The 24,268-nt window shown below is 50.7% G+C and overlaps 1 protein-coding gene across 2 annotated transcripts in view; it reads left to right on the forward strand.

Moving 5' to 3' along the window:
* Positions 1 to 7,199: 7,199 nt before the first annotated feature.
* PRKCB (protein kinase C beta) overlaps positions 7,200 to 24,268 on the forward strand; it is a 233,916-nt gene continuing 216,847 nt past the window's right edge. For both annotated transcript variants that reach the window (XM_033101075.1, XM_033101074.1), the window contains exons 1-2: positions 7,200 to 7,527; positions 8,405 to 8,436. In XM_033101075.1, the coding sequence (XP_032956966.1) occupies positions 7,355 to 7,527; positions 8,405 to 8,436 (205 nt within the window). In that variant the 5' untranslated portion in view covers positions 7,200 to 7,354. The remainder of the gene's footprint in view (positions 7,528 to 8,404; positions 8,437 to 24,268) is intronic.

The raw sequence follows: 24,268 nt of genomic DNA on the forward strand, positions 1-24,268 counted from the left end.
AATGAATGCATCCGTTCACCAAAAGACGCGTCAAGAATGCCAACAACCCAGTGGACACCGACATTGCCTGGACAAGCACACTGTGGTATTTTCATTCGCAGCAACAACAAAAAGAACGAACACTGACATCCAGAAACCATGGATGAAACTTACAGGTATCATGTAGAGGGAAAAATCCAGAAACTCTATGATTCCCATTTATCTGAAGTTCAAGAACAGGCGAGACTAATCTATGAGCTCAGCCTCAAAAAGGAAGGCAATTCTGAAACACGCGACAACATGGATGAAACTTGACATTATACGAAGGGAAACGGGCCAGCGCTGTGGACTGGATGCTTGTGAGGGCCCCCCCCAGTCCATCTGTTGAAACCGTAACCTCCAATCTGATGGTAGGTGGACGTGGGGCCTTTGGGAGGTGATTAGGGTTAGATGAGGTCATGGGGGTGGGGCCTCCATGATAAGATTCATGGCCTTACAAAAAGAAGAGACACAAGATCTTCTCTCCCTCTCCCCACTCCATATCTCTATCTCTGTCTCTATCTCTGTCTCTATCTCTGTCTCTATGTCTGTCTCTATGTCTGTTTCTATCTCTGTCTCTACCTCTGTGTCTGTCACTCTCACTATCTCTGAATGCATGCACTAAGTAAAGGCCATGTGAAGACATGACCAGGAAGAGAGCTGTCACCAAGAACCCGACCTTGCTGGCACACTGACCTTGGACTTCAAGCCTCCGGAACCATGAGAAATAACTGTTTGTTGTTGAAGCCACCCAGTCCATGATACGTTGTTACAGCAGCCCGAGCCAAGACCACCAGTCACACAAAGATAAATACTGTGTGATTCAATGTACACAAATTACCCAGAATAGTCCAATTCAGAGATACAGAAAGTAGATTGCCAGGGCCTGGGGACAGAGGAAATGGGGTGTTGTTTAATGAGTATAGAGTTTCAGTTTTGCAAGATGGAAAGAGTTCTAGAGATGGGTTGCACAACAATTTGAGTGTACTTAACACTACTGAGCTGTACACTTAGAAATGGTTCATCAAAAACCACAATGAGATGTCACTTCACACCTGTTAGAATGGCTGTCATCAAAGAGACAAGATAAAAAGCATTGGTGAGGATGTGGAGAAAAGGGAATCCTTGTGCACTGTTGGAGGGAATGTAAATTGGTGCAGCCACTCTGGAGAACAGTACAGAGGTTCCTCAAAAAATTAAAAATAGAACTAGCATATGATCCAGCAGTTCCACTTTTGGGTATCTACCCAGAGAAATCCAGAACACTAATTTGAAAAGATATCTGCACCCCCACGGTCGCTGCAGCGTTATTCACAATAGCCAAGACATGGAAACAACCTAAGTATCTATTAACGGAGGAATGGATAAAGAAAATGTGTTACACATGATGCACAATGGAATGTTATTCAGCCAAAAGACAGAAGGAAATCCCGCCATTTGTGACAATAGGGATGGGCCTAGAGGATATTACACTAAGGGAAATAAATCAGAGGAAGACAAGTACTCTATGATCCCACTTATACGTGGGATCTGAAAATCTAAACTCAGAGAATACTTGTCGCCAGGGGCTGGGAGGGTAGGATGTGGGTTAAGTGGATGAAGGGGCCAACAGATACAAACTTCCGGTTATAGGATAAATAATTTCTGGGGATGTGATGTATGCCATGGGACTCTAGTTAGCAATACTGTATTATACATTTGAAAGTTGCTAAGAGAGTAGATCTTAGAAGTTCTCAGCACAAGGAAAAGAATTTGCAACTATGTGAGATGAGTGACGTTAACTAAACTTAACTGTGGCGATCGCTTTGCAATATATGCATATATCCAATAACCATACTGTGCACCTTAAACTAATACAATGTCAACCATATCCCAATACAACTGAACAAAGAATGGGTTCAGATGGTACATTTTGTTACATATGTTACGTGGATTTTGTTACATATTTTTTTATTAAATCGATTGGGATGACAACAGTTAGTAAAATTACATAGGTTTCAAGTGTGCAATTCTGTATTACATCATCTATACATCACATTGTGCGCTCACCACCGAGTCAGTTCTCCTTCCATCACCATGGATTTGTGTTACATATTTTGTTACACATATCATGCCACATATGTTACATATATTATGTAACAATTGATGTAAATTTTATGTTACAGATATGTCACAATTAAAAACTTTTAAAATAAATAAATAAATCTTATCTACAATGATAGACGTCAGACAGTGGTTCCTTCTGGAGCGGGTATTTTCTGGGAAAGCGTACAAGAGAGTTTTCTGGGGAGCTAGAACTTTTCTATATTTTGATTTGGTGGACGTTACACAGGTGTAGACATATGTAAAAACATATTCTACATAGGCTTAAAATTAACGTACTTTATTGTATTTATGTTATACTGCAACAAAAACTTTTTTCTGAGGTAGCTGCTTGTCTTTTCTGGTAGAGTTTTCCTATGCAGAAGTGTTCCATCTTTACCAGATGTGAATGTGTTTCCCAGGGGATGTCATACAAACAGGTGTAGTGTTAAAAGCGTGGGCTCTGGACTCAGACGACCTGGGTTCAGGTCTTAGTGTGCTGCCAGTTTCTCACACAAACGTCCACGTTTTCCAAGTTACAATCTACAAAGTCTTTTTGCAACTAAGTTTCCTCATCTGTAGATAATACAGGAATCACACAGCAGAAACATCAATGCATGTAAAGTGTTTTTAGCACAGGACCTGGTTCAACATTAGTATCTAATCAATATTAGTTTTTTTCTCATTTACTTTTTATATTATTGCAAAGTATACAAAACCTAGAATGAACCCCCCATTTTAAGTGTCCAGTGCAGTGGTACTAAGTGTATTCACACTGCTGTGCAGCCATCACCACCCCCCACCCGCAGAACTTTCTCATCTTCTCAAAGTGAAATTCTGTATCAATTAATCCATTTGCCGCCCCCACCCCAGTTTTCAAATTGTGGTGAGATAACACAAAACGCAAAATTATCTTAACCATTTTCAACGTACAGTTCACTGGTATAAAGTATATTCATGTCATTGGGCAGCTATCAGCACTATCTCCAGACCTCTTTTTATTTTGCAAAACTGAAACTCTATAGCCCATTATACAATGACTCCCCATTCTCCCCACGCACCATTCTACTTGGTCTCGATGAATTTGACTAGTCTATGTACCTCCTGTAAGTGGAATCATACACTCTTTCTCTGTGACTGGCTTCTTTCACTTAGCACGACGTTCTCCGAGTTCATCTCCGTTGTAGCGTGTGCCAGAATTTTCTTCCTTTTGAAGGCTGACTAATATTCATTCCACTGTGTGTACAGACCACATTTTGCTTATCCATTCATCTGCTGATGGACACTCGGGGTGCTTCCACATTTCAGCTACTGGGAACAACGCTGCTGTGACGTTGGTGTAGAAATAGCTCTTCCAGATCCTGCTTTCACTATCCTTTCGTTCTCAACCTAATTGTATCTTTGGATCTAAACAGATTCTCTTGTAGACAGCATATAGTGCGATCATAGTTTTAAAATCCATTCTGCCCATCCCTGTCTTTTGATTGGAGAGTTTACATGTAAAGTAATTAGTGATAAGGAGGGGCTTACTTTTGTCATTTTGCTGTTTGTTTTCTGTATGCCTTTCAGCTTTTTTATTTCTCATTTCCTGCGTTACTCTCTTCTTTTGTGTTGAGCTGATTTTTTTTTTTTGTAGTGAAACATTTTAATTTCCTTCTCATTTCCTTTTGTGCATATTTTGCAACTATTTTCTTGGTGGTTACTATGGGGATTACATTTAATACCCTAAAGTTAAAACACTGTAGTTTGAATTTGTACCGGCTTAACAACATACAAAACTCTGCTCCTGGACAGTTCTGTCCCCACCTCTTTTGGTCATCAATGTCACAAAATGACGTCTTTGTACATTGTATGTCCCAAAACATAAACTAATGTTTTTATTTTTATGATGCATTAGTCTCTTAAATGATGCAGAAAACAAAACGTGGAGTTACCAACCGTTTTCACGACAACACTAGCTTTGTTAATTGCCCTATATTTACCTTTTCTGAGATCTTTATTTCTTCTCATGGCTTTGAGTTACTCTCCAGTGGTCTTTCATGTCAACCTGTGTGACTCCCTTTACATTTTTGTACAGACGGTCTAGGGGTAAAGAAGTCCCCAAACTTTTGTTTTCCTTGGAATGTCTTCATTTCTCCCTCACGGTTTGGAGGACAGTTTAACTATTTATATGATTCTTCGGCGATTTTTTTTTCTTTTAACACTTTGCTTAGATCAGTCTACTGCCTTCTGGCCTCTGAAGTTTCTGATGAGACATCTGCTCCTCATCTTCTTGGGGGTCCCTTGTATGTGACAAGTCACTTTGTCCTTGCAGCTCTCCCTAATTCTGCTCTTCCTCCCCTGCACCCTGTTTTCCACATTATCTAGGGTAATCTTTAAAGAAAATGGGAATCAGATCAGGCTACTCCTCTGCTCTCAACCCTCCGATGGCTTTCCACGCCCCAGAGTGTAATCCAACGTCCTTACCACGTTGTTGGCAAGGCCAGCCACCTTGCTGACGGCGTCCCGTAGCTGCTCCCTCCTCTCTGTGCCCCACCCCCACAAGCCACAGCAGCCTCCTGACGCTTCTCCAACACGCCAAGCACACTCCTTCCCCAGGGCCTGTGCATTTGCTGTTTTCTGTGTCTGGAACACTCTACCCTCAGGTAGCCCCCCGACTTAGCCCCTCACTTCATTCAAGTCTCTGTCCCCTTATAAGGGATTTCATTCCTTTGCCACGCTTTCTTTTTCTTTACAGCATATATCTCTGCACCACCTAGAATTATTAGTTATCGTGTCTCTTCCCCATTGGACTGTAAGCTCTACAAAGGCAGACTTTGTTTCTGTTTTATTTAATGTGTGGAACAGCACAGAGTAGGTGCTGTTCGAATGAACAAATGAACGAGTGAGTGGACGAAGGCAGGCACCATGTAGCCACTGTAGCCATCTAAGTTTTTTTTACCTCCTAAGGAAGCCAGAATGTGGATATTTAGGTAAAATTCTACCCAATGCAAGCCAAAAAGTTTTAAAAAATTCACTGGGCAGGCTAAAAACTGGAATCAAGGGCCTCCAGTTTGAGACCCCTGCCCTGCAGGGATGTAGGTCATAGGTCGGGTGGGGACTGTCCTCGGATGATGCAGCCCCTCCAGGAACCCAGAGGTTGTTTGGTCCCCCAGGCCCTCCTCTGGTCATCAGCCCTTGATCCCCAGGCCCCATCAGGGACTGTTTGTTGTTACAGACCAAAGACATCCAGAGCACCTCATTCAAAGGCAGGATGTGGGCTGCAAGCTTCCAGCTCATCGGTTCAAAGGAAATCGACTTCAGCAGCAGTGTCTCCTGGGAGGTTTTCCCAAGCCTCCCTGGGAGGGGATGGGGCCTCCTAAAGGACTGATAATAGACAGGCACGTCCAGTTTCCCAAACGCGCATGTCCATCTTAAAAGGGAATGCTGCTTTTTCCCTCGTTACCTTGGAATTACTACGTGGGGAGTGACATTCTATTAGGACAGCCTTTGCTCTTCCCAGGCCACTTGATAAGGACTTGCCACTCCGCTGCTTCCAGACAAAATGATCACAGCAGGCCCTGAGCGTCCTTAGGGTCAGAGCTGCTGGTGTGACTCCATCCTTTCCTCTTTCAGCCCTTTGTCACCTGTGTGATTTGTAGTTAGGCCGGCCTGACCACCGTCCTACAGCCTGTGACTTGGGGGGTCTATCTTGATCACGCTGCGCCTCAGATTCTTGTGGGTAGTGAAAGTTATCAGACCTGCCCGGGGTTGCTGGGAGCACCGAAAAAGGCAGTCAAATGCCTGACTCCCATGGTCCCTGCTGCTTGTCATCGTGGAACACCTCCTGACAGGGGTGGGTCTTATAAGGGGGTGCGAGCCCTTTAATTTTTCAGTGACGCATTTGTTCACACACACACTCATTTAACCAAAGTTCGTTGAGCTCCTAGGAGATGCCAGGCACTGAGCCCGGTGCTGGTGACACAGGGGAGAGCGAGCAGCGCCTGCTCTCAGAGCCCAGGGGTAGCGGAGTTCGGAGTTCCTAATCTGATGCAGGGCGGCCTTCGCGGAGGGGGGGGGTGGGGGGGGCAGGTGCGGCTGTTTAGACGGAGCGCACGCGCAGGGCGCTAAGTCACAGTGCGTTTCTCCCCTGGACAACTGTTTCTCTCGGTTACCTTTCCCTCCTGCCGTCCAGGAGACAGTCCCAGTTGGATGGTTGTGTGTCTTTAACATCTGTAGCCCTCCTTAATCTCCCTCCTTAACAAATAAAGGAAGGCCCAGATGCAGCAGTTTGGGGCAGCTGGCAGCGTTTGGAGAGATTTTAATAGTATGGCTGCCTCTTGCTATTCAAACTCAGAAACCACAAAGACTTTTTCCCCCAGATGGAGCACAGATAGGACGAGCATCGGTGAGGATGGGTCAGGAATGAATAAGGTGGAGGAAACAGGGACCGGGTACATCACCCTCCCGCATTAGCCCCTTTTACAGTTGAGGAAACGGATTCTCTCTGTGGAGGGGATGGACAGAAGGTAGGGAGCTGCCTTCTAGTTGGTCGGGCGAGCAAAACCAAGCGTTGTCTTTGTGGTGGAGTTTTGCATATATATAAAATGAAGATCCCGCTTCCCCTACCTCCGCAGTACGTGTGTGCGGATGTTTAAGTGTGTGGAGCCTCAAGCCTTTCTGAATGAGTGACAGCGGGAGACCATCCTTCCAGGAGACGCGTGCCGAGTGACCAATAGGCTGGATGGAGGGGGTGGATGGGTACCAGTCTCCGCAGAGTTCGGCGGCCGGGGGTTGGGGGGGCATCCGTCGCGCCCACACTGTCCACCCTCCAGCCCCCGCCCCCGTAGGTCCCTAAGCGCACCCCAGGGTCTCATCTCCTTAATGTCACCCTGGGCCGAGGACGAGTTCGGGGGCGAGGCTCGGGTCTGCCGAGCGCAGGCTGCGTTGCCCGCGCCGCAGCGCTGCGGCGGACAGCACTTCCCTGGGAGGCGGGCAGCGGCGGGGCGCCAATATGTAAAGCAGCTGGCGGCGCTGGGCGGGGCCTGGGCGCGATGCAAATGAGGGGGCGGGTCCTGCCGGGACCCCGCCTCCCTCCCCGCGGCTGAGGCCAGCGGTGCCGAGCGCAGCTGGACGAGCGGCGGCAGCTGGGCGAGTGACAGGCGCAGCTCGGCGCGCGCGGCCGCCTCCTCCCGCGCCTCCCGGCCGCAGCCCGCAGCCCGCGGCCCCGGGCCCCGGGCCGGCCCTTCGCGGGCTCCCGCTCCCCGCGCGCAAGATGGCTGACCCGGCTGCGGGGCCGCCGCCGGGCGAGGGCGAGGAGAGCACCGTGCGCTTCGCCCGCAAAGGCGCCCTCCGGCAGAAGAACGTGCACGAGGTGAAGAACCACAAATTCACCGCCCGCTTCTTCAAGCAGCCCACCTTCTGCAGCCACTGCACCGACTTCATCTGGTGAGGGCGCGCGGGGCGCCTGCCCGGGGCCCCCAGGGCAGCGCGGGCGCGGGGACCCCTCGGCGCCCCCGGGGAGGAGCAGCCCGCCGGCCCCGCGGGTCCCCTGTCCCCGGGCCCCAGACGGCCGGCCGCCCGGCGCCTCCTGCCCGCTCCCTCCCTGCCGCTTCCCGAGCGCCCCGGGGCCGCCCAGAGCGCGGGGTCTGTCCCTTTCGGGAGGCCAGCGCCCCGAGTGCCCTCTCGCCCGGGTTCCCTATCTCGCCGCCTGCTTCCCGGCTCCAGGCGCCCGCACCCCTCCCCTCCTTTCCGGGGGCAGCGCCCCGGGTGTCCTGTCTATCTCCCTGCGGGCACCGGCACCCTTTCCTCCCTGTGTCTCCGGGGGCAGCGCCCCGGGCTGTCTCTCGTCGCGCCTCCTTGAGGGCCTGGGCTCCCCTTCCCACTCCCTGGCCCTCCCGGGTCACTTGGCCGCAGGCCCCTCTCTCCCCTGTCCCTCGAGGCGCCGAGAGTCCCCTTTCCCTTCCCAGCCCCTCAGGGAACGCCGCCGCCGCGGGGCCCACTTCCTCGCTCCCCCAGGGTGCTCGGGCCACCCTGCGGGCAGATCTCCCGCCTGCCCTCCGCCCCCACCGCGGAGGAAACGCTTCCCCTGACCCGCCACCTGGTGGTCGCAGCCTCCTCTCCTCTGCCTTCTGAGGGGAGGTGGGAGATACCGCCGAGCTCCCACCTCTCCCCTGCCCCCCAAAGCGGAAGACTCTTGGGCACCCGCCTGTGGCTGGGAGGTTGCACCTGGGCTGCGGGGCAGGGGGAGGGCGGTGACTGTGGGGCAATGAGCTGGTGGCTGGGCCCTTCCGGCCGCCTGACATGTCTCTTTCTGCCTTGGCAGGGGCTTCGGGAAGCAAGGATTCCAGTGCCAAGGTAGGCTGTGGGGCTCGGGGATGCCATTTGTGGGGAGAGATGGTGCAAAGGACTTTCTAGAGGTCACTGAGTTAGGCAGAGTGCTGGAATCACGTGTGTCCGAGGGACCCCCCCCAAGCTAGGAATTCACCACCACAGAAGGGTCGTTTTAAAGGGTGTGTGTGTGTATGGGGCCGTGATGCTCCATCCAGGAACGGCCAGGGGAGCTGGGCAGCCCCACATGCCAAGGGAGTGCACCCCCGTTTCTCCCTGCCTTCCCAGCGCCAGGAGAGTTAAAACGGGTCTGTCAGTACTGCTTCTGGAGGAAGTGTTTGGGGCGGGGTGACGGGGAGGACCCGTTCCCCCCAATTCTTGCCCTTCCTCATCTCACAGAGTGAGGTGCTGCCTCTTCCTTTGCCTCCCAGAGGTCTCCGCAGGTGGCTGCCGCCTCTGCAGATGGTGTGTCCCCTGGAGTGGTGACTGTGGTTGTCCCCTGGGCCTCCTAGCTCTCTGAAGGAGGTGTTTCCAGATGGGGTGCCTCTCAGATCCCGGTTTAGGTCGCCCTTTCTTCTGCCTGGATACGGGAAGGCCTCCCCATGACTGGTTTCCTGGGTCCTCCCATCTGGTTTGAGCTCCCTGACGCCCCCCAGGGAGGCCCAGCCTGGCTGGGGTCTCCTGTAAGTGGCTTCACCTGTCTCTGGTTGCAGACTCGCTCTCCAGGGCCAAAGCACCTGGAGGCTTGTTGGGCCCGTCGGCTGTCAAACGGTTTTTGAATTTGAGGTCAACATTTTAGAACTGGGAGGTTTCAAATACATACCTGCATCTCCGCCTTCGTGGGCTGAGAGCTGGCCCCACGTTCTTGTTAGAACAACCCTTTGGAGCTGAGAGCCGCTGTTTGCACAGCTGGGCACACAGTCCCGGTTTTGTCTCCGTTGATCCCAACGAGGCCGGCTTCACCCATTTCTGGTCCCTGTAGGCATCTGGGTTTGCAGTTTCCAGTCTAGAAAGGCCCTCCCTCCCCAATTTTAGGCTAGGTGTGGTTGAGCTTGGTGAGGGATGTCCTATTTCTGGGGTGTGTCTTAGGGGCAAAGTGAGCACCTGGTGCCCTGGGTTTAGATCAGGAAAGTGTTTGAGTGGGGAAGAGCCTGAGATGGGACTCGACACTGATTGACAGCCGGTTCCCTCTTGGTTCCTCCGCCCTCCAGGAAAAGTGAAACGGTCCCTGTGAGTGGGTGGCATTGTCAGTTGCACAGAATGCTCCAAGCATGGCCCTGCTGTCTTCTGAGACCCCTGCGTCCTCTCACCTGAAATCTGGGGCAGGACTGGCTCAGCCAGCAACCCCCGTAGGCCCGCCCAGCCTCTCCTACGAGATTGGGGCTCCCAGTTTCACGCACTGCACTAGAGGACTCCCCAAATCCCAACCCTGGAGGTCCTGGGGCACACAGTTTCATTGTCCTCTAGAGCTTGGATGGATTGCCCCTCTAGGAAAAGGCCTGGGTGTCTTGGGACCAGACAGCAGGGCAGGTGTTTGAGCTCACCTTTCACTTAGAGGAATCTGTTTCTCTTTGTGTCCCGCTGAGGTCGGGGGAGATCTGGAAACATTTTGACCTGGAAACATTTTGACTCCTGCTCCCTTATGCCACCTGCGCTGCAGTTACAGTTTGGAAAGTCACTTCAGAATGTGCAGAGGATGACACATCTGAAGCAGGAGATCCTTTTTTTCAAAGTCTGGAAAATGATAGGAATTTTCTGGTGTAGGGTGAGCAGAGCCAAATTAAGGTTCTAAGGAAATACGGCCACCTCCAAGGAGGCCCTGTTTTTTTTTTAATCACCTTTCTTTCTCTCCTCTCCCCAAGAGGCAGCATGGGGTAGTGGGCATATGTATAGCCTGTCCCTGTCGCTTTGAATCCTGGCTTTGTGAGTTCTCAGCCGTGTTCCTTAGCCTTTTGGTACGTCGGGTTTCTCATCTGTAAAATGGGTCCAACAGTGGTTATCTACCTTAAAAAGTTGCTGAACGTCTGAAAGTGGTTGCAGTACATAAGGTGCTTGGATCAGAGCTTAGCACATAGTAAGCACTGAGAAAATCTCGGCTCTTAGGGTTGTGCCCAGACCACCCTAAAGGGGGGGCAGCCGGTGTGAGAGAGAGAAGACCGGGGCTGCAGGCTTGCTTTGCTGTGGAATCCATTGCCAGGTGAGAGTCAGAATCCAGCTGGGAATATCTGGTCACTCGTGATCACTGCTTTGGCCGTGTATTCCATTTGGGCTGGAGGGGAAAGGAGCAAGTGAGGGGATGGGGCCGTCCAGGAAGGGGAGGCGATCCCCACAGACACTCAGAGTCACCTGGGCTGAATTGGCACCACGTGTTCCCTCTTAAAGCGAATCTCATTCAAATAGGGTCCACATTTTCTAGAAGACACACAAGGTTTTAGTCTCACCTCGAAGTCAGGAATCCAGAGCCCAGGGCCCTTGTTTCCTTTCAGTTTTCTGCACCACCATCCCAGGCGTGACAGTGACCTTATGGTCCGAGAAGGATGCTAGAGTATCCAGCCGTCACATCCTTATTCCAGCCAGCAGGAAGGAAAGGTAAAGAAAGGCACTGTTCGTCCTGGAAATTGCCACAAGGTACTCCGGCCTCTGTGCTACTAGCTGGCACTTAATCACATGCCCACACGTTGCTGCAAAGGAGTGTGTGAGAAACGTCATGTTAATTTCAGGTAGCTATTAGCTAAAAGCGAGGCGCGCGCGCGTGTGTGTGCGCGTGCGCGCGCGTGTGCGTTCCATTTCAAAAGTGAAAGGGGAGGGAGGATATCGTCTGTGCCGTTCTTGGCCAGGAGGTGTGTGGGATGATCTTAAGGCCAGGAAACCACTGAGCCTCCATGCTCCCTGGTGCTGTCATGGAAACGGGACGCTGGGATGGGGTGACAGAGGACGGGCAGGAAGTCCATCAACCATGGGACATTCGGGATTTCTGCATACCCAGGGGAGCTTCAGAATGGGTTTTCTTGCTTTTGTCCTGCTAGAGGACAAAACTCCAGTTGACGGCCACATAATTTCTCCCTTTTTGTTTGCACACTGGCAGTTTTTATAAAAACCACTCTCTGTGAGGTAGTTTAAGGCTGCCTTTGATGGCGGGGAACTGGGGCCCAGAATCCCTGTTATGAAACTGCCTGAATTCTGGGTTAGAAGTGGGACCCCCCTCAGGGAAGCAAGGCAGACCTCTCTGTGTTATGCTTCAGAGGAGCCCAGAAGCTGCGCTTCCAACATCATTAGGACGAGCCTTTGGGTGGGATCAGACCCTTACCCCAGAAGCTTTTGCAGTTTGTCCGAGAGGAAAACTTTTGTTTTGTTTTTTTTTTAAAGGAAGTCACTTCAGTCGAAGTAGAGAGGCAACAAAATACAGAGATTCAGAGTTCATAGCACGGGGTTGGAGTGAGGTCGACCTGGGTTGAATCTCTGCCACCTGTGTGCTGTGTGACCTTGGGCATGTCAGCACCTGCAGTGGCCTCGATTTTCCCATCTGTGCAATGGGGCTAATAGTACCAACCTTATAGGGAGGGTAATGGGTCAGACGAAGGAGTCATACTAAGTGCCAGTGACTCTAAGCGAGACGATCATTATTACTCGATGAGCTGCAGGAAACCGTGGGACAAACTTAATTCTGGGACTCCTTAGATGAATATACTTCTCTTGCGTATGGGGACAGGTTTTCTTTGTAGGTATGTTTCCTCATTGACTTTGGCTAACACTCAGTGTCTGCGCCCGAACAGCCAGCCTCATTTAGAGTATCTTTTCTCACCGCTGTCCTTGTGAGAAAGATCTAAACTTGTCATGGAGTCTCTCAAAAAACCCCAGTAACTTTCTGACTCTGAAGACCTAGCACTGATGATTACAATGAGTAAACTTGCTCTTCCCTTTCCTGTGTTGATGAAAAAACATGTTTTTAAGCTTTCTCATAGAAATTATTCTTAAAAAACCCCAAAGCATGGCAGGGACCCAACCATTGCTATTTTCATTAATATCAGCTCTGTAGAAGACAAGTTCATTTTTGTCTGTAGTTAACGTGTACAGATTCAAATATGCACATTTAAAAAAACGCCAAAGATGAATCACAGGTTAATTTTATTTTTGGCCTTGTTTTTCCTGTGGACTTAGGATACCCTGCATGTCAGGTTGAGCTTTTCCAAGAAAATCATAAAGAGGACCTGTTTGTGTGTGTAAGTGTGAGCATGAGTGTGTGTGTGTGTGCGTATGTATGTGTGTGTGTATGTGTGTGTGTGCAATCACCAGGTCAGGCTGCAAGTTACTGGAGTTTGCTTCTCTCCTTTCCGAGAGGCCTGGGAGTGAAACCCCGCTCACTTCTGGCTTATTCTGAATATGTCTGAATGGTTCTATGTGGATAAAAAGGCAGAGGCTTTTGAACTTTAGGTTTGATGGTTTGACATTTAAATTTTTCCCACCTGAAGTGGGATTTCAGGCCCAAAGTCTCAACTGAAATAAAAATCTGTAGGTGGGTTCACATTGGGGCTTTAAAAGGAGGGTTGACTTGTTGGAGAGGCAGCAGCAAATTAATTTTGAGCCTGGGTGCATGCAGGGACAGTCTGAAGCTTTGTCACTGGGCAACAGATTGCCTTGCTAAGTAAATATGGAAAATCTGACCTTTGAAAATCTAGTTGATACGGCATAAGTTTCTTCGAAACTAATTAAAAAATATATATTCTTTCCGAGTGCTAATGATACTCTCGGTACCGCCCAGAGTCAGATACAGAATGTTTATGGTGTATGTGGGTCAACAGAGAAAGCGGTACAGACACGGTCACTGGGCACAGCATAAACTGGAGGTTTGAAAATAATGTCTACACATTCTTGCTGTTGTGGTCTCTTCTTTCCTCTCTCTCCACACACACACACACACACACACACACACACACGAGACATCAACGTGCCACAGTTTTGAGGATATGCATCTTCTCTGGCTCCTTTTCACTGGGAGTTAAGTTACTAAGTACAATTTAAACTCCACGTTCTGGTCTTTTGACTCCACTTCAGTGGATTCTTTGGGGGGCAGTGGGGGGAGGATCAGCTGGAAACCTCATCATCTCTGGCTGATGCATTCGAAAGCTTGGTCCCTTATCATTTTTGGCAGTTGATCTCAGATCTTGGATTCCTTGCCTTCACTCACTCATCCAGTCTTTCCAGTGCAATTGTGTGATAGTCTAAAGACGGACTGTTGGCCTTTTTGTAGAGTGTACAAAATCCAGTGTTTCCATATGGCATTTGGAGGTGCGATGGCTGCTTGAAAATCTGGTAGGAAATTTGTGTATTTACCACACGTAGCTATTTGTCTGTCCGTCCATCCATCCATCCACCCATCCACCCGTCCATTTATCCTTCCTCTCTCCCTCCCTCCCTCCTTTCCTTTTTTCTTTCCATTTATCTATCCATCATCCATCCATCCTTCTTAGAAAGCATTCACTCGCTAAGTTCTGTGTGTCAGGAACTATTTCAGATGGTGGGAATACAATGGTGACTAGATTAAGACCATATTTTTTGTTACAGAGCTTACAGGGCAATGAGGAGATGAGACATTCTGCAAACCAGCACACCCATCTTTAATTTCACTTTTGTTACGTACTTTGAAGAGAATGCCCAGGGCTCTATGGAGATGTCTAATGGGGTGCTAACCTCCGTCATGCTTGGGGCAGGAGTCAGGGAATTGTTTTGGTCTGAGAATTAAAACCCAAAGCCCAAAACCAAACTTCCCATGAGGCGACTGGAGAAAGTCTCAATTGTCAAGGAGCCAGAGCCGAAAGGTCTGTATGGTGAGAGGGCTCCTGCCCTGGACGAAGACACGCAGGAGGGCTTATCTCTGACATCGTGTAGAGAAGGTCTGGCTCTTTATGCTGCCATGGCTGCAAGCAAGATGAATATTTAGCAGAATTAGGTGGTTGCCTTAAGATGGCTTCTCTCTCCGTTTGACAGACAAGAGAACTTCATCTCCTTTTAGCTAAGAACTCAGATAATGAGCTGACTTCCTTTTTGTTCAGGGATTACAGTTTGAGATGGCTGTTCCAAAGCAGGAAAAACAGACCAATTTCAGAGGAGAAGGAGCAAGTCTGAGCCCATAGGTTGAGAATACATGAGGAGAGCCAAACATTTGAGTGAAAGGCCTCTGGCAGCTGAAAGCCAGTTTTTGGGGGCACAGGGTCCCTGGCATGGCCTCCAACTGCGTTCCTCGCCCCGATCGATGGCTGCTATCTCCAGCTACTCATTCCTTTTGCTTAGGTACTTTCTCTCATTTGCAAGATGACTTTAGTTTCACAATAAACGGCATTGAAATACACTCATATAGAGAAAGATCCTTTGTCAATTCTCTTCCCGTCTTTCTGATTCCACACAGAGAAAGTCTCAGTTTGGTGCTAAGATGTCTTGAACACACATCTGGCACTTAGTTATTGTTCTTTAGTATACTTTTTATTATTATTATTATAAAGGAACTACAGGGAATTGTGAGAACATACAGAACGGTTACTTTCTACCTGTAATTCTCCCTGCCCCCCACTTTCACCTAGTGTTGAGCCGGGTCCTGTTCTACCTCGGGGCTTAATTTCGTACCGGCTGTTCCTGGTTGTGAACAGGGAAGGGGACCTGTCCTGCCTGGGAATGACTGTCAGCATTGGGAGGAAGCTCGATGTTGCAAAGGAATGCAGGGGACAGCACGCTAGGCTCTGGCAGGGTCTGGAGGAGACGGTAGCTTTTATCCAGGAGGGTCAATCTTTTTTTTATTACCGTTGTTACTGTCACTGTTGGTGGTGCCTGCTGGGTGTCCCCTTGTCCCTCAGCCCACGTACAGAAAGCTGCCCTATTGAGTCAGAGGGAGACTCAAAGCCGGTCCCCTCCTGCTGAGTCTTGGCATTGGCTAAGTACATGGATCAGCTTAGCTCAACAATAACCATATTCTTGGGGGCAATTCTAGACTCTTCTCTCACCTTGCCACTGCCCAGAGAGCAGACTTTGGGCTTCTAGACATGCAGTATAAATTGGGCTTGAGAGTGCAGGCTCAAAAGTCAAACAGATCTTATTTCAAATCCTGGCTCTGTCTCTCTGTGGGTCCATGACCTTGGGGTGGTGAAACATGGTCCTGTCTTCATCCATCACCCATCCATCCATCCATCATCCATCCATCCATCCATCCATCATCCATCCATCCATCCATCCATCCATCATCCATTATCCATCCATCCATCATCCATCCATCTATCCACGCACCCACCTATCCACCCATCATCCATCCATCCATCACCCATCCATCCATCCATCATCCATCCATCCATCCATCCATCCATCCATCCATCCATCCACCCAGCCATTCTTCCATCTATCTATCATCCATCCAATCCATTCCTTCATTCATCCATTTCTCCGTCCATGTAGCCATCTGTCCATCGACCCATTCATTCAGAAAACATTAATTGAGTCCCGACCATGTGTCAGGTCCTGTTTCAGGCCCTGGAACCTGAGCAGTGAACAAGACAGAGCCCTTGTCCTCATGGAATTTCCATCCTAGTAGAAGGAGAACAGCAATTACTAAGTAACTTAGAAGAAATACATTGTATAATGTCAGGTTGCAACATGGGCTTTGACAGAGAAACATAACACTTTCTTTGACCTTGAAGAGCTTCCTGGTCTTTCCAGGGGAAACCAGCCCATGGCCAATTAGTTCTGATACATAAATGAAAAGTACTACACCGAGGGTGTAAAAACGATGACATCCTTTATCCTGGAAGGGGTGGCGGAGATTGCACAGAGGAGGTGACATTTGGAAGAATCTTCCAGCAGGAGTAGGAGTTCCCAGATTGACAGGGGGGTGGAGGGCCAGGGAGGGTGTTTCAGGCAGAACACAGCACGGGTTGAGACATGAGCAGAGAACAGGGCACACGCAGGGGACAGGAAGGAGGGTGTGTGGTGGGAGATGAATGGCAGGGCAGAGGCTTTGGGCCTTGTGAAGGCAGCACAGTGACTAGAAAGTGGTTGTTGTCATTGCTTTAAAGGGTGATGTGGGGCCACTTTCAATGGCCACATGTTTGCCAAAGAGGAGCATGAGATGCATTTTAAAACAATAATTACAGTGACTCAGATCCTGAAATTCCAGGCTTGCGGGGTTGGAGGTCAGGTGTGAGAAACTGAAATGGCCATTTAGAGGCTTTGGGAAGTGTCACCAGAGCCCCTGGGGGCTGCGGGTATTTGTTACATCCTAAAGAGACATTTGGACTTTGGTGTCAGTCATATTGGTGATTGATCTATTTTGGGAGGTGGTGACTGGGTTATTTTTATGGTTCTAACAGTAGGGTGATCTCTTCCCTGCATCCTTAGGTGCATGGGGCCAGAGACATGATTTTCCCTCTGAAAAGAACCCTCCCACTCCTTTGCTCCTTCTCTTTTGCTGTCACATCTCCAGTGTGTGTTTATAGAGCACAGGCGGCAACGACAGGAAAGGGTTTTTGGTTCGGAGAGGGAAAGGCGTTTACATCTTGGCTTCTTGCTCTGGGAACTTGAACACGTCCCTTAAACGCTGAGCTTTTGTCTCTTTAGAGGTAAAAGGTAATGATGAAGTACCTTGTGTGTGGGACGCAGGTCAGGTGTTTCCTCGGCACCTGACGTACGGGGAGTACTGGCTAAACAGTGTCTGTTTCCGTTATTCCGGGGGCTGGGGGCTTCTAGTCCTTACTCAGTTGACGATCCTGGTGGGCAGGAAAGGACTGCTCCTGAGTCAAGGAGGTGATGCAGGAAGCGATGTGTTGGTCTCCTGAGGTCAGGACCATTGGGTGCAGCTTTCAGCTGATCTGAGCCAGATGCACTGAGCTGGGGGTTGGCTGTGATTTGAACATGGGCGAGTACAGTGCTTTCCACAGAACCGTTTCCCAGCTTTTGGTGCTTTAAGTTGGGGGAAAGCTCCGAAAGCTGATTTGAAACCTGTGTCTGCCCCATCTGCTGCCTTGTTTTGAAAATGCGTTGATGGCATTTCAACTTGAAACAGATTTCTGACCATTGCGTCTTTCAAATTTGCGGTTCCCTTCAGGCCTTGGATGGAATGTTCACGGGCTCTTTTGGGCTGAAGAAGAAGCTGACAAATAGTGTGGGCGAAGGGGGAGGGGGCCGTCTGCAGGCCCGTCTCTGGTCTTGTTGGGTTGGTGACTTCTGGGATAGCCCTGTGTTACAGGTCTTCCTTCTTTCCCTAAAGGTGGGGTTCAGGCTTTACAGTTTGGGCAGTGCTGCAAATGAGAATTTTGATAGTTACCTGGAGTTTGGCCTGTGTAGGAAAATGTACGGTTGGGGGTATTGATAAGTCTATTTGGGCCAAGACTGCACTTAGAGAAGCAGCACTGGCATGTAGGGTGGGGAGGGACCGCTTTCGATTTCGAGCAGATCCACATCTTTTGGTAGCCAGCTTTCTCTTCTTCCCAGGATTAAGCCCAGAAGTCTTAGATGAGTTAACATCTTTGCCTGACCTGGGCCCTCGCTCACCTCCCCTTGTACCACCTTTCCACTCACTTTTAACTCTCCAGCTGAAGACCTGGCTCGTCTTCCTCAGTCATGACACACCCCTGCCCACCCCAGGGCTTTTGCGCATGCTCTGTCTTCAGCTCGAATCGCTCCCCCCAACTCTTCTTCCCCCGCTCACCTCCTACTCATCCTTCAGAACTGAGCTCAAATGTCACTTCTTCACAGACGCCTTCCCTGATCTTCCAAATCCGGTGTCCCCTTGTACGATCTCATAACCGCGTGTCATTTTTCCATTTTTTAATTGTATATTGATGTAAGTTTTGGGATCTGTCGTCCCCACCACAGTGTGAGTTTCATGAGAGTTGGGACCACCTCTGTCTCATTTCCCATCGTTTCTGGAGTACCTAGCTCAATACGTGGCACATAGTAGGTGCTCAACAACACATGTTAAATTAATGAAGGTACAGGGGAGAAGTGACCCAACAGAGGGAGTCTTTTGATTTGGGTTTTGGTGCTCGTTTTGCGATAGCTCGGTCTGTGATTTTTATAAAGAGTGTCTCACTTCCTAGTTCACAAGCTCTGATCATTTTTTTTTGGAACCAAGAAAATTTGCCCTCATCAGACCTGTTGGGAAGTGATTTGTCAGAAGGAGGTGACCGCAGCCATTTTAACTTTCTCTGTGAAGGTAAACCGTGTCTCCGCTGAAGGGCCTGCCTCTGTTCCTCACGGACCCTGGTGGACGGAGTGAAAAGTGCCTTTCACATCATGTAAATTGGGAGCTGCCTGTCCGCCCGCCAGCAGGGGACTAGTGGGGACACAGTGGACGATTAGGCAGCAGTGAGACCGAGTGGGGTACAGATAACAGTATAGGTGATGCTCCCAAACATAACGTGAGCCGGAAAAGCCAGACCCAAGAGAGAACATTCCGTGTGATTCCATGCACTTGCAGTTAGGAACAGGTGAAAGGCGTCCTAGCTGACAGTGGTTAGGACAGTGAAAACCCTTGGGGGGACCGCTCGGGACTAAGAGGGGCTCCTGGGGGGCTGGCCATGTTGTTTCTCGGTCTGGGTGCCGGTTACAGGGCGTGTTGAGACGGTGAAAGTTCATCGAGCTGCGTACCTGTGCCCACGTTCCTGTTACGTGTATTTCACTTTACGAACAGCATTTAAGAATCATCCCTGAGGCTGAATCCGAAAGTGAGCTGGGGGCTTCCGTTGTGCACCCAGAAGTGAAATTCGTCTGATTGCCCATTGAGGGACGGTGCCGTGTGCTTTCTTGGCGGGGACATCTGCTCCCATTCTCATATTGTCCATCGGTGACAAAGCCAGGGCACTGTGACAGTTTTCCCACCCAGTAATTGAGCTCTGTTAGTACCCCGGAAAACTTGAGCTTATGAGCTATTTTTAGGTCCTGCGTTTTAAGAATTCTATTCTAGTTGAGGTATGGGGAAGAATCTATGCAAGCTGCTGTAACAGATAAGCCCTGACGTCTCTGCGGCTTGGCAGAAAGGGGTTACTTTTTCCTCACGGCTCTGACCGCTGTTGGTGACCCTGATCCGCTGGTCTTCGTGTGTCACGAGGTCCCTCTCCATCGGGCTGGTGGATGAGGAGAGAGGACCTCAGGAAGTGCACACACCTCACCACCCCTACAGCCTGGGAGGGATGTGAGCCGCTTAGCATCCCATTCTGTCGGCCAGAGGTCAGGCACGGGGCCATGTCAACTGCAAGGGGTCCTGGGACACACCGGCCAGCTCCAGGACAGGGAGGAAAAGAAGCAGGTGTGAGTGAACACAGCAACCCTTCTCCAGCCCCGGGGCCAGTTCCTTTTTTGTAAAAATGTTATTTAAGTGTGGTTTTCCGGGACCCATCAGCTCCAAGTCAAGTAGTTGTTTCCATCTAGTTGTGGAGGGTGCAGCTCACAGTGGCCCATGTGGGGACAGAACCGGCAACCTTGTTGATAAGAGCACCGCGCTCTGACCAACTGAGCCATCTGGCCGCCCCTGCCACCATTTCCTTTTATTTCCTGCGGGATGGTGTATCCAGTTTTATCTGTCACTTGACTTCAGTAGCAATGCGATGTGACACTCTAGACGTCTTTATCTTATCACACATAGGAGGGTGTGTTTTTGGGGAGAGCTGGGTCTGTTTGTGTTACCAGGAGAGAAATAAAGACGCATTCTTCTTGCTTTTCACTATGGGAACAATCTCGTCCTTGTCAGTCCGAATTGCCGCCTCCGCTGGTGGCCTGTGTGTGTCGTGCTTTCCTGTCTTCCAGTCACGGGTCGGGTCACCCAGTCGGTCCCTGTCTTTCGCCCATGTGCCCTCTTTCCCATAGAAGAATCCTTTGGTGCTTCTACTTTGGCATGTTGGACCGGACACCTACCAAGCCAGTCATCTGTTGTGTAACAAACCACTGCCAACCTTGGTGGCTTAAAATCACCACCGTTTTCAGTTCGCGCTTGTTTCTGGGGGTCAGTCATTTGGGCTGGGCTCAGCTGTGGCCCTTCTGGTCCAGGCCCGATAGGCTGTTGCCCCCCCAGGCTCACATGTCTGGGACATCTGGGCCCTTTGTCCAGGTGGATTCTGACCTTCTGGTGGGCCAGCCAGCACTGGGTCACGTGCCAGGCGGGTCACGTGCCAGGCGGGTCACGTGCCAGGTGGGTCACGTGGCAGGCGGTCACGTGGCAGGCATGTCACGAGGTGGCGGGTCACGTGGTGGGAGCATGCCCTGGGCAGAGCTGAGGCTGCAGGGCTTCTTGCCGCCAGAGCTGAGAACCTGCACAGTGGGACTTCTGCCATCGTCTCTCTGTGAAAGCAAATCACACGCCTGTCCCAGAAATAAGGAGGACACAGAGGAGGGAACACACTCTTCCTGGTGATGGGAGAAGCTGCAGAGTGTGTGGCATTTTGGGACACTTACCAGGCTAATTTCAGTGAGGACCTTGTGACGGAGGCCACCTAAGGAGAGGGCCTGCCGCGTGGGGCAGTGGCCACATGAGACACGGGGCTCGGTGCGCATGGGACACTGAACCCCAGTGCCACGGCTACGACCACTGCCGCCTTTCTTACCATCACCACCATCCAGGTCCTGCCCTGCGCCTGGCACCACACTGCCAGCCTGAGACTCAGAGCAGAGGAGGGAGGGATCCAGGAAGGGACAGACCTGCGGGGGAATCTGTGTAACGGGATCACGGTGCTGCCGTGGGGCGGGAGGTGGTCGAGGGCATGGGTGCCGACCTCAGCTCCTCCACGGGTCACATGCGGCGTCTTGGGCACCTTTCTTCACCTCTTTCATCCTTGGTTTCCTCGTCTGTGAAGTGAAGGTAACGACACAGCCCACCTCCCAGGGCGCCGTGGGGACTGAAGGAGACAAACAACACGTGATTGCCCAGGAACTGTTAGTTCTGAGCGAGAGGAGTTCTCAGAACTATCCTTGAGGAACATCCGAAAGCCACCATTCTTGCTTAGCTCTCCTCTCGCCACTCGGGCCAGTGTCACTGCTGCCGTGTCTTAAAAGACGAGCCCTTGTGCGCAGGTGGCTTGTGGGGGGAGTGGCTCGTGGGAACAGCACCGATGAGCGATTGAGGGGACCTGGGAAAGGAGAAGTTGAAGTGTGGGGCAGTAGTTGCGACAGGCCAGAGCTCCTCGTGTGGCTGGCGCTGGGACAGTGGGAACCTGTACCCCGCGGGCTTCTCTTGGGACGGTGGCTTCCTCCTTCAAGGGACGCTGCCTGGGAGGGAGCAGCTGTGCACTGCTGGCCTCCAACTCCCCGGGGGTGAGTGTCCTGCTTCTGCAGGTGTCAGGGGGGTCTCGGTCCTCTGCATGCTTCCCGGCCTCTCCTAGAGGTTCACTCCTAACTGGCCCTCCCTGACCTTTCGTTCCTAAGCCCTGGGGCTGCATGGGCCTCTGCACAGAGCTGATTTCGTTGCCATGTAGACTCAGAACTGGAGTACCCTTTACAGAGAGCCGTAACCCACGCACGCCTGGGGACGTGGGAAAGGCTTGTCCAAGGTCAGCCAGGCACCCGGAGGGAGATCAGACCCGACCTTACTCCCCTTAGACCCGGCTCTCCCGAGGGATCGGAGAGCCAAACCTGGATTCTCAGCCTGGACCCCTTGACTTCAACGCCTTGTCGTTCTTGACCGTCACACCTTATTGCAGCTCCACTCTGGGGCGCGTCCTCTTGAATTCCTCTAAATGTGTTTTTTAAACTGCACACCCTCACTCCTTAGAGGGTCAGGAAATCGATTTAGTCGGTGATGGACTCCACGACAAAACAGAAGGGGAGTTATCAGAAGGCGTCAGACTCAGGAAGCGTGAGGGCTGTTGCGTGTAACATGTCTCGTGTGCACATACCTAGGCCCCTGTGGACTGGGTCAGGTGTAAGCTGTGTCCCCCGTGGGGAATGGTCAACGCAGTTGGAACATGGTTGTGGGGAGTAGAGTCCAGGCGCTGGAGACTCATGACATAGGCCCCTGGACGGCTGAGGCTCTCTGGATGGCTCGAGGTGACAGAAATGCATTGTTCCGAATTCTTCCTAATGAGACGTTTTCTTCCCACCCCATCACAATGTTCCAAGATTATCTTCGTCATCCTCTTTGAGCTTTCACGTATCGCTGATGGTAGTTCTCTTTTGAAGTCGAATTCTAAGTATGGGTAAGAGTATTTTTTTTAGTGGAATTGTTGGCTTCAGTGGACGGACCGTCACGTGGGTGAAATGTCGAGTGGCAGCAGAGAGCTGTCCCACTCCCGCAGTGAGAAGGAGCTGGGGGATAATGTGGGTTGAGAAAGAAGTGTTTTATGAACAGAATCAGCACCGAGGGAGGGAGGAAGAGCCTCCGGGAAAGGTGGGAACAGCGTGCCAGTGTGGAGGTGCGTCGTGTCCCCACGGGGGCACGCTGCTGAAGGGGCCTCCAGCTGGGACTTCCAAGGCTGGGATTCAGTGCGTGTTTATATTCTCTGGTTTCCCCATAGGCGGGGGCCCAAATGACAGCTGGCCTCGTTGTGCTTTCCTTTTGGCCTTCTCTCATTTCGGGCCCAAGGGCCATAGGGGGCCCAGGATGCTCCAGAGGGGATAAAAAAGTCAAGTTCAAGAAAAAAGACAAAATCAGGACTCGACCGAACTGAGTGTATGTGTATATTCTGCATGAGTGTATGTGTGTGTTCTCTAGTCCTGGGGAGGTAAGAGGGGGGTGTCTCTGCAGCTTGGCAGACAGGCCAGGGGATTTCCATTTCCTGGGCATCTTCAAATAAGGCTTTCAATGCTGTTGACTCGGGCTGACGTTTATCGAGTATCTACGGTCGTACGTGTCTGTTCTACGAGCTTTACGTACATGAACTTGTTTAGTCCTCACCGCAGCCTGTGAGGTTACTGTTATTCCTGTTTCGTGTTGGGAAAATACAAGCACAGAGAGTTAAGATATTTTCCCAGAGATACACAGAGTTGGGACTCACACACAGATTTAAGTTTGGGATCGTACAAAAGGCACGTACCTCTATGAAACTGGTGATACTTTCAAGAACAGAATAAACGAACAAACAAAACAGAAACAGACTCCTAGATGCAGAGAACACGCCGAGGGTTGGTTGCCAGAGGGTGGGGGCTCGGGGAGCTGGGTGAAAAAGGGGACGGCATTAAGAAGTCCACATTGGTCGTTACAAAATCGTCACGGGGATGTCAAATACAGCACAGGGAATGGTCAGTAATATTGCAACGGCTTATGTGTGGTGACAGGTGGGTGCTAGACTAATTGGGGGGATTACCGCGTAAATAGTATAGACGTGTCTAACCGCGATGCTGTACACCTGAAACTAATGTAAAATAATATTGAATGTCAACTGTAACTGAAAAAACAATTGGAAAAAGCAGCTGGTGATGCTCGTGAGGACGATGAGAAAGACTAGAGCTAACAGGTGGGGGCTTGCAGTGAGCTGTGCTGGTCACAGACTTCATCCCTGTGAATCTGACCGTCCACTGAGGTTTTCTTCTTCTTCTTCTTCTTCACATGCATTGATAGGGCCACAGGCTTCGCCAGGGAAAATGATTGGGCTCAAAACTTCCGAGCCTCGAGTGAATTCAGGTCTGTCTGAGCCAGACGCTGAAGGGCTCGGGTGGGAGGGCACCATGGTGGGGACGCCCCCGGTGGAGTGAGGCAGGACAGCAGTCAGGCGGGTTCTGGAGTGCCTCTTGGTCATCGGCTCGTCTCTCGGGTTGCAGAGCGTACTTGCCACGGCCGTGGGCGACACCGGCACAGTGTGACAGGACGCGGTGGAAATTCCTTAGTGGGAGAAATGTTCCATTAAATTATTTTTCCCGGTGGGGGACTTGGCACATCAGTAGGCTTTTAGCCGTA

This window comes from Rhinolophus ferrumequinum (assembly GCF_004115265.2).
Source record: "Rhinolophus ferrumequinum isolate MPI-CBG mRhiFer1 chromosome 15 unlocalized genomic scaffold, mRhiFer1_v1.p scaffold_54_arrow_ctg1_1, whole genome shotgun sequence".
Lineage (NCBI taxonomy): Eukaryota > Metazoa > Chordata > Mammalia > Chiroptera > Rhinolophidae > Rhinolophus > Rhinolophus ferrumequinum.